Source organism: Struthio camelus, chromosome 4 (genome assembly GCF_040807025.1).
Source record: "Struthio camelus isolate bStrCam1 chromosome 4, bStrCam1.hap1, whole genome shotgun sequence".
Lineage (NCBI taxonomy): Eukaryota > Metazoa > Chordata > Aves > Struthioniformes > Struthionidae > Struthio > Struthio camelus.
This window is the reverse complement of record NC_090945.1, coordinates 28,016,609-28,026,539: the sequence shown is the minus strand read 5'-3', so window position 1 is coordinate 28,026,539 and position 9,931 is coordinate 28,016,609. Positions and strand designations below refer to the sequence as shown.

The window sequence follows — 9,931 nt, the reverse complement described above, 5'->3', positions numbered from 1 at the left end:
TCACAGCAAGCTGTTATTTGCTTCTGTATTTCTTGTTATTAGTGGAGAAGTATCACAAGTTTTAGCATCCATAGGGGAAGAAAAAACAAACACTAAAATCACCATACAAACTGCAAGCCACTGAAATACAGGTCAGCAACAACAGAAATTTATCTGGACCTTATCCAGGTCTTGCAAGTAAACTATGAAAGCAGAAGAATACGTTTTATCTGTTTCAAACACACCTCTGTCAATTTATTCTCACAAAACCAAAGAAATGTGATAAATTGACCACATTTCCATTTATTTCCCAGAGCAAGATTATTCAATGAAGATAGGCTCATTCAAAACATCTGGCTGTTTGCAGGGGAAGGAGAGAAATTCTGTTAGTATTGGATTAAGGAAAGAGAAGTTTAGCTCAGAGCAGACCTCAGCATACTCTTCCAAGGGCCCCTACCTCCACTTCCAAATCATTTCTACCTATTACAACTATCACATCCATTCTCACTTCCCTCTGCAGGGCAGGAGTGACAACCTCAGCTCTGTTTTCTCTTGGTGCTGACATACAGCCTTGTTAGAGTGCTGAATGCAACAGGCTGGTGGGCACAAACTAATCTGTAGCCACAGATTAGTGAACAGAGTATTTGTGGATGGCCAGCGGAAAGCTGGTCAAGTAGAACCAGCCATTCCTCATGTACGCTTGCCAACTCGCTTATACAAAGCGATGCAAATAAGTATCAATTTCCCATATATGTAATTTGTATAGCTGTGCAAGAGTAATAGCCTGTAGGCCATGGCAAATGGGACTAGAACAAACATTGTTCTGCTACAAGATCCACCCCCTTCATTTTGAGAATATTTTGAAACTTCCCTTGTGTCTTAAGAGTAAACACTACAAAGTGAGCTGGAAAGCACACAGTAGCAAAATCAAACAGAAGGGTTGAGTGACCATGGGTTAACCAAGTCATGGTAATGACTGTGTGTGTGCTTTTGGGACATATTCAGATTGCCTTAATTCCACATAAATCTCTGCTGTGAGTGTTTCTTATCAGTTGTCTCTCAGCACTGTGCTGTGTTAGCTAAGCCTGAAAAACTTAAAAAGGTCTCTGAGGCCTTAAAGACTCGTTACTGAACAGAAGCAAAAGGATAATAATAGCGTTAAAATAGCCTTTCAACAGCATGGTTACGCTTCCTCCATAAAGCTGACAGGCTACTGAGCAAACATGTTAGAGCCAGAAGTGGAGCAGTTTGCAAGGATAGTTACAGACAATTGCATCTTCTCAGTCATTTCCTTTCCCAAAGCACCTGTTAATGCATTTGCTGGGAGTCCCGAAACAAGGCTCCCCGAAGAGCACTTCCCCCTTAACAGTAGAGGAAGAATAAGGTTATGTTCAGTGTGTGAACCTGAAGAACAGAATTAAAGTCTCATGCGCTGGGAAGTGCTTCAGATATACAGTAGCCTGTCAATCAGCCTGAATTTTGACATTCCCTAATAAAAATGTTGCCAAGTCAAATTTTCTTCCTAAGCTTAAGACAGCTGTGCCCATGTCCTCTGACTCCCTCCCTGATCCCATCCACCCGCTCTATCAGTGACCTGGATTCTCCAACAAGAGAAGCTGAAGCAGATCCTTACAAATGTGTCAGGATATAGCAGTGATGGAGGTTCTCATAAGACTATTCTGGTGAGGCAGCCACATGTCTTTGTCCTGTCATAAAATTAGATGGCCCATCTTCTGAACTATCACTTGTCCCTGCCACCAGCAGCTGGGAGTCTGCAGTCTTTAGGATGTCTGCTGTTACTGAGAAGGTTCAGATAGTAAACTAATTTAAACAGTCATGCACCCATGTCAAGTATTTCTAAACGCTTCATGAAGTGCTCAGGTTGCAATCCAGTATTCCTCTGTAAGAATTTATATTCTATCCCTCTTCAGAGAGGTTACCCTGTTACTGGAGGTCTGGCCCACTGAATAAACATGTAAAACCTCTGCAATGTGCAGGGAACACAAATGACTAAGAGTTACACATATTACCATAATTGCTGAATATGGGCAAGTTTTCAGAGCTTTCAGGAAAAAAGAGGAGCCAAGCTCAACTAGCTGCGTAGCAATTTAAAACAATTTCAGTAAGCAGCTAAGAAACAGGATAAAATCCATGAGAATAACACCGCGTGTCGGCAACTCTGCTATAACTTATTCACTATAGATAAGTAAAACATTATTTTCATTCTATCTGATGACAAAATAAAGGCAGGAGAAACATACTAATACTTAAAGCATCCTCAAAAGAAAAAACATCCTGTCACACACCTACACTGCACAATTTAATCAGGGTTGAACCATCTTCCCCAGCCCCTGCCACCAGTTTTACGTTGAACTACAGACCAAGAAATACAATACAAGTATTTCCTGCATCAAAATAAGATTAAAAATACTTAAAGGAGAACAAAAAAAAGTACTGTAAGACAACAGGAGATGATTCATGTCATATATGGACTCTGCTTTACAATAACTACAAGGTGACCTAAACCGCAAATGTAGTTAGTTCATTTCCTTAGCTACCGAAAACAATATTCTGCACAACCATATTTAATTTCTGCTCCATTAAGCAGCCAGTTACTTAACAAGTTCACTGCATTCAAGCCAGACCTAGTATTTGTCTCTTACTGCGGATGTACTTCCCTCTGACCCAGGACTTCTCACAAAGTCCACAATACGTTCAGATTTTTGGTTACTTGACTATTTTCAGATAGTTGGCCACCGCTGCAGATATAGGAGCTATTACCTGGGAAGTCTGGGCCCTTCTTCACAGGGGCAGCAAGGTGCATTCGGAAGAAAAAAAGGAGCATGCTATGCGCATCAGAGTGAAATACAGCACGGTACCACGCGGGATGCTCTTCCCAGGAGCGTCAGCAAACGGCCATCCTACCACCCCCAGGAACATACCTCCGCTTTTGCGCTGCAAAAAGACACTAGAAATACACGAGGTGTACCCTCCTGGTCTGTCACGATGAACTGTGAAGTTCTGGCAGGGTCTGATGGTCTTCCTGCTTTCGTGCTGCAATCAAATGTTAGTTGAGAATTTTCTCCTAGCTGTGGAAGAAAATCCTGCTCGGTCTATCGTGTCACAAGCAGTACAAGCCCTCTTGCTTTTACAAGCTACTCCCCTGGGCTCTTTCACAAACTGGTTTCAAGTTTCTTGCACTTGATCTAATGCTGGGGTCATTTTCATGTGCCCCAGCTTATCCAACTCTTTTCATCAATGATTTACATTATCTGAATAGCTCTCGGGTTTTTTTGAACTGTCACTTCTCTTTGAGGACTTCTGCATAGCTCCAGCCTGATGTCTGAAAGCAAACTACAACTCTGCTGTAGTATAACAGTGTTTAGTGCTGGTGATTCCACCCATGAACAGCCAAGTATTTAAAGCCTTTAAAAAGAGGTTAGAAATCTGATTGGTACGAGTCCAGGTCAACTGAGAACAGGTCTTTCCAGTAAGAGATTGCAGGGTCGATATCTGCATCACTATGAGGGATAAGCTCATTCAAATATCCGTCTGCACGAACTTAATGCTCCATTTCACCTGCTAACATATCCTGAGAACAGCATCCTGTAGAGAGAGTTCATGACAACATGCATGTACTTCAGCCTACCATGACCTCATTAGGTTACACGAACAGAGAAAAGGTAAGCAGCAGCAGCAACGTGAATTACTGGCTAACGGTGCTGATGAAGGAAACATTAACACCAGATGATTTAGACATGTGATGTGTATGAACAGGCAACTGCTAGTAATTAAGCTACTGTGACCTCCTAGCGTTATGCTAGGAGCCTTCCAAGACACGATGCCAGACTGCCTTTTCCTTCTCTTGAATGCTTTCTTGATTTGAAGTTAAATGTGTTAGAAGACAGTAAGTGGGTGCCAAGAGATGTTCCAAGCAGTATTATCTTGCCTTGTAGAAGTCACTTGAGTTCTAATGAATTCAGAACTCAGTGCGAACTGATGCTTCTTGCACAGGTCTCTCACAACACTAAAACTCCTGCCTGCTTTGTGCCATTAACAATTTGCCTGCATGCTGTCTTTGCTCATAGGTACAACAGGCTACTGGTTCCTGGATTAACTATGATACAGGACCTCTGCTAAGACAAAGGTATTGAAATTGCAGGTACTTGTTCACTTGAATTCATTCATATATATCTGGTTTAACTAATCATAATACAGAAGTTGGCTAACAGTGACTCAGGTAACAACCACCCAACCACTTGCAGTCATTCATACAGTCTATAGATTAAAGCAAAAGACAGGTATCTATTTCAAATTTATCCAGAGAAAGTTAAACCTCAACTATGCAGTCCATCAGAGCTTGATTTAAAAGTGAGTATATGTGTGAGTGGATCCTTCTAATTTCACTGGTATGCAAGACAGGTTGTGTTTTAAGCCATAACACACTTCTTTCACAGGATGAGAATGTTTTGTCAGCAAAACAGCTCCATAAGACTCCTGTGAACCCTATCTGAATGTCTCCAAAAGCCCCCAATTTGTTTATGTGACCTTCTCTTACACTCTCAAGCCTCTGGAAAGGAGGTGCATGTAAGAAATACTCAAAGCAAACAAACAAAAACTTACAGCGATGGAAGATTTGAAGATCAGGTTTAATAGGTGCTACGTGCACGAACATGCAGTACCTCAGCTGTAAGGGTGTAACTCTTTGTAATTTAATCACTTGCCACATTTATTATCAGAGAATCAGTGGAATAAATGGTTGGTATACTTTCACTGTTTATATTTCTTTAACAACAAAAAAAAACAGTTGTGCTTTTGTGCAAAAGGTGATCTAGTTTCTGCAACAAAAGCAATCACACTTTTGCATAGCAAAAAACTAATCTGCAGCCCATGCTTTCAACAGATAAAACTTGACAATGCTTATTTAAAAAGCATAGGAAGCAGCGCACTAAGTATGTAAAGTCATGACTAGTTTGTTACCAACCCTTTATGGACCATGCAAATACCTACAGGGATCCCACTTCTGTTTTCAATTTGCAAGCAGCAATAAGAGAGAGGACTAGAGATGGATATAAGCCATATATAGATACATATTTATAGCACCCTCTTGATTGCAGCTGAGAAGAGATGAACAGTTGTCATGATTTGGTTTTATACTCTTCAGCCAACCTGTGTGAAAGCTGCTTCAACCTAGAATCAGCGCACGCTTGTTCACGTTCCAAAGCGCTCACTGCAGCTGCCTGGCTAGTCCCTACAAAAGAAAGGCATGGGACAGCCTCACAGGCATGAAATGAAGTCACACTTCCCAAGATGTCTATTCCATTACTTTGCAAAAGCACTGAAGTCAATTAAAAAGTAAGTTGGATCAGAGCTTCTACTCAAGACTGAAAAAGAGGTTAATAGTGGGTTTTTTTTTTTTTTGAAGGAAAATTATTTGGCAGAAAATGCAATTAATACAACATTGTGGTACACAGTCATACTAAAACTGAAGAACAAGCAACTTGCAAGACACTGGTACTCTTGGGCTGTCTCCTGGTATTGTTTTGAGACTGCAGGATAGGTTTTGCTAAGAGTATAATAAATAATCAAAAGTAATTGAGCCATTTCAACATAACAAGTACTGTGTGCCAACCAAGCCACCAAATCTGCACGTGTGCAGGCACTCATCCCATTCAAACTAAAGTATTGGCTTGACCCCAACCAGCTGAACACAGGAGTATAAATCAGTCAGTGTGGCTTCAGCTGCTTGTGATTGTCTGTTGAGATCCTCAGGAAAAGTAGAAAAAAAATTTTTTTTGAGTGATCATACACATTTTGCAACAGGCACTACTGCTACAAGATTTGAGGTCATATGAGCTCTTATTGTACACTGCTTTTAAGAAACATTAGAGTGGGAATGGACAAGAATGCATGCATAAAACAGTAATTACTAATGCTTTAGGCTTCTGGGTAATACACCCAACTTCACATGTATAATAAAACAAAAAATAAATAAAGTAGCTTCCTTAGGAAACAAAATAATTTCTGCCATTAATTTATTTTTAAAAAGCTACTAATATGGAAGTTTCAGGGTAAAAAAAAGCATTTATCTTTACCCTTTCTGTCCAGTTCTGGGCCAGCTACGTAACTACTGAGCATTGAGATAATTCAGTATATCAAGGGCAGCAGATTGTCTTCAGGGTTTAACTACTTTGTGTCCCAATTTTATACCATGAACAGCATGTCTCATTTTTCCCATCTCATCCTGAAGCCTAGTTGCTGTCCGAGTCATTGTCTTCATCTTCTTTTTCAGAGAGAGCATGTTTGGATGAATCATTGGCTTCTCCCAAAGGAACAGCCCCTTTCCGCTGTGGCAAGACACTGAAAAAAGCCTCCTTCCAATCTCTCTTCTCCAGGTATGCAAGGATGATCTCAAACACTGCAACATCAAGAAAGACCATCAGCTCTTCTACAGGGAGACGACTGAACTGCTGACAGAAACATACACCCAAATCCATCTTTACAGGGGTTTATATGCATTTGTTTTTGGCATCTTCAGAATAAAACCTACAGGCGGACTCAGACAAAACAATTCTGCTACTACTGCAGTCTAAAGCCAAGCACTTTTGAGTCTTCATTTGTAAAATAGTAGTCTATTCGCCTGACTGCTCCAGTATCCTTTTCTGCCACTGCTCCAATTTGAACTCATTTCTCTTTGGTACAAGTTGTCCATCCTAGAACTCCAGGTCTCACAAGTGCCTTTTATACTCACACTAATGCTTTCCTATGTTTGACAGGAATACCGCTCTGGATGCGCTTTAACAACGACACAAGGACAGCCCAAAGCCTTCCTAAAAAAATCTACTGTATCCTCGTTGTTATCTTTCTCTTTCATTTCCATTTGATGAAATCTGAGCTTATGGCAAAAATTCTTGTTACTAGTCTCCAATTCTGTGGTGCTTTCCCTTAGCACTACTGAATTTCTTGTTGTTTCTATTATGCTAATTATCAGGTCACCCTTAGTCCTCCTGTTTCATCTCTCAAAACTTCCTCTGACTGACAATACCTCCAAACTGCATTATATGCAAATTTTAATCAGCATATTCCTATTTAGAAAAACCTCAGATGTCCAAAATTTAAAAAGTCACAGTGATGTTGAAGAGTACCAAAACTCAACACGAGTGTGTCCCTGTAGAAGCGGTGAAGGCAGGAGGAGGCCCGGTGGCAGGTGAGTAAACTAGACTAGCGTGAAAAATCTGCGACAGAGGGGAGGCTCTCAAACTTGAGACTACAAGAATAGTGCTAACAGGGCTGGAGAATGCCAACTTCAAAGAATGCACCCAGTGCGAGCATTCTCAATGTCAACCAAGAGCATACGAGAAAGGATCAAAGGAGCTGTGGAGGGAAAAAACCCTCCCAGAGAGCCAGGCAAGCATTCAGAAAGGGAGGAGGTGCATGGATCTCTTACTGAGAATCAAATTACAGAAAAGTGTCACATTTACTACAGGTTTCCTGGATCCAGGTTTACTAGACAGCCAGCTGCTATCCATGACACTGATTTTGAAGAGCTGTCCATTTTACTAACTGCATTATTCACCTGAGAAGTACAGCAGAGTTACGATCTCCCCAGAGACTATATTAATATCATTGGAAGTTACTACAGATAGCACATGTGGCAAAAATAGTGGTTTAAGAGACAAGAAGAGTACAGTGAGTATGCATCTTCTCCTTTGTTTTGGAACTGCCTTTATCTGCATAGTGAAAAACAGAACTGATGGAAACAGAACAACCTGAACAGGACAAAGATACCTATGATGCACTACAACAGCAACAAAAACATTAAGCAAGGACAGAAAAAGGCAATGGAAACAGTTACTAGACTTCGTTGCATACTGGAATAGAACAATATGCTCTAATAGCATACATTGGAAAGTACTACCCTTAGGATACAAATCTGAACAGAAGGAAGTAAACGCACTCAGCTACACAAAACTGCAATTGTGTTTTGCATATAGTGTTTAATACGGATCTCAAATCTCAATGTTTTGAAAATTCAGATCAAGTTTAAAAAAAAATAATAATAACTTATCACAAAGCCTGCCAGTTCTCTAATACAAAATAACACGTGTGTTCCTCCTGACTTTTTAACATGGAAATTTTAGAGTTCAGGCACTGAACTAACTGCCTGTGGAAATTTAAGACGACTTGATCCCAAATGGGGGAGGGGAGTGAATTTCATGTTTAACAACGCTGTCTATCTCCCACCACCAGAGGACACCATTTAATTAAAGTGCTTCAATGACTGACAAGGCAGTTAAGAAAGAATTTCTTCTATGGGACTTTCCAAATTCACACCTCTCAAAAACAGTCCCACAGGAACCCAGTAGGTCTCTCAGTCTTGTCTGCCGAGACACATATTGTACTTTGCAAGTTTTAAGTTCTGGACTGAGTGTGGGAGCCCCTAAGTTTGAATAACCAAAATATAGTGTTACACAAAGTAGCATGGTGGCTGCATTCACAGCCAATTTCAAAAAATCTTAGTAGAAATACCTTTCACTCGTACATAAGAATTTATAAGATGCAATTTGAGTGCCAGTTTGATTCTATCCACCTTACTCACGTCAAGTAGTATCATCCCTGAAAACAGTCCGTTTTTGTTCAGGTTGTATGTTATTAGGGTTGCAACATATCAGAGCCTTAATTATAGTTGCTCAACTTTTTGCAATTTTTAAAATTTTCCTGCCTAAAATCCTTAAACAAAATATTGCTACAGTACAAGCTTAACATTAAAAAAAAAAATAGCGTTAAGAACCTTTCACTTGCAGTTTGAAAACGTTTTAGAAGGGTAAGGGAAAAAAAAACAAAAACAATCTCACATAGAATAAAACTGTAGCAACTAAACTGCAGTGATATCAGGTATCTAAATATCTCCAGAAATCTGGCAAAGCAAACATGGCCAAGACCATAAAGCAAACAAATTAAAGTCTCAATATAAGTGATCCAATTTGTATCTGGAGCTTAGACTGCTAGATGACAGCCTCCAAAATGTTGCCACTAGAGGTCAGTATAATATTATTGCAGGAAATCATTAACAGAAAGCTACAACTTTTGATGAATAATATATAAAATACATATGAAGCAACATTTAAAGATTGAGTTCTAGAAACACGAAAAAAACCCTACAAATACAAGGACTGTGGTAACTTTCAATGCCAGCGACATACTAATTAAAAAAAAAAAAAAAAAACACACCCCAAGGTATATTCTCTGCTATGCTTAAATACGCTTCATTATCTTACAAATGCAAACCTCATTCACCAATGGCATTTTAAGAACAAAGTTATTGTCAAGAGATGTGTTTAATCGTGAAATAAACCTGAACCTTAAAGTAGGATAAGATGCAATAAAAGAACCTGAAGAGATGCAAAGTAAAGATTTGCACGCTGTCAAAGAAATTCTTACAAAGGTCTGAGCAGCACCAACCTTGAATGTACTTTCATTTAAGGACACTGAAAGATAACAAATAGTGAAAGTGAACAGTTAAAAGCATGCATGTGTGTACACATGCGTCTGTGTGTTGGGAATTCAAGGACAGGTTAAGCGCAACTGTACACTTTAATTAGAACCAGGAAATCAGGTAAAAATGCAGTAATAAAAGCTCACGAAATGGAGTGCTGCTGATACCAAAGGAGGTCAAATCTAGAGTTAAAGGTGTTACTGCCTAACAAAGCTGTCAAAAGAGATGAAAACATGTATTTATCTACATATATCTATCCTCCAATAGGACAAAATATATGGGATAGTTTCCAAATTTTATTCACTTCCCCATTAAGCTGGGAAACAAGGCCAGGATGGTAAGAAAGCCAACAATTACTCATGGGAAAGGTCAACAGAATAGGGTTTGTACTTCTAAGCGATTAAGACGCTTCCTTAGCCACCTTTATATTTAACCACATAGAAAATACTAAAAGGT

The 9,931-nt window shown here is 39.6% G+C and overlaps 1 protein-coding gene across 8 annotated transcripts in view; it reads right to left on the bottom strand.

Annotated features, from left to right (window-relative positions):
• The window catches only part of TRMT10A (tRNA methyltransferase 10A), a 41,404-nt gene that overhangs the window by 11,015 nt on the left and 20,458 nt on the right, over window positions 1–9,931 (bottom strand). For 7 of the 8 annotated variants that reach the window (XM_068942028.1, XM_068942027.1, XM_068942025.1 and 4 more), the window contains one exon: window positions 4,610–6,397. In XM_068942028.1, the coding sequence (XP_068798129.1) occupies window positions 6,231–6,397 (167 nt within the window). In that variant the 3' untranslated portion in view covers window positions 4,610–6,230. Of the gene's footprint in view, window positions 1–4,609; window positions 6,398–9,931 lie in introns of those variants that run through there. The other variant, XR_011140922.1, reaches the window with a different exon arrangement.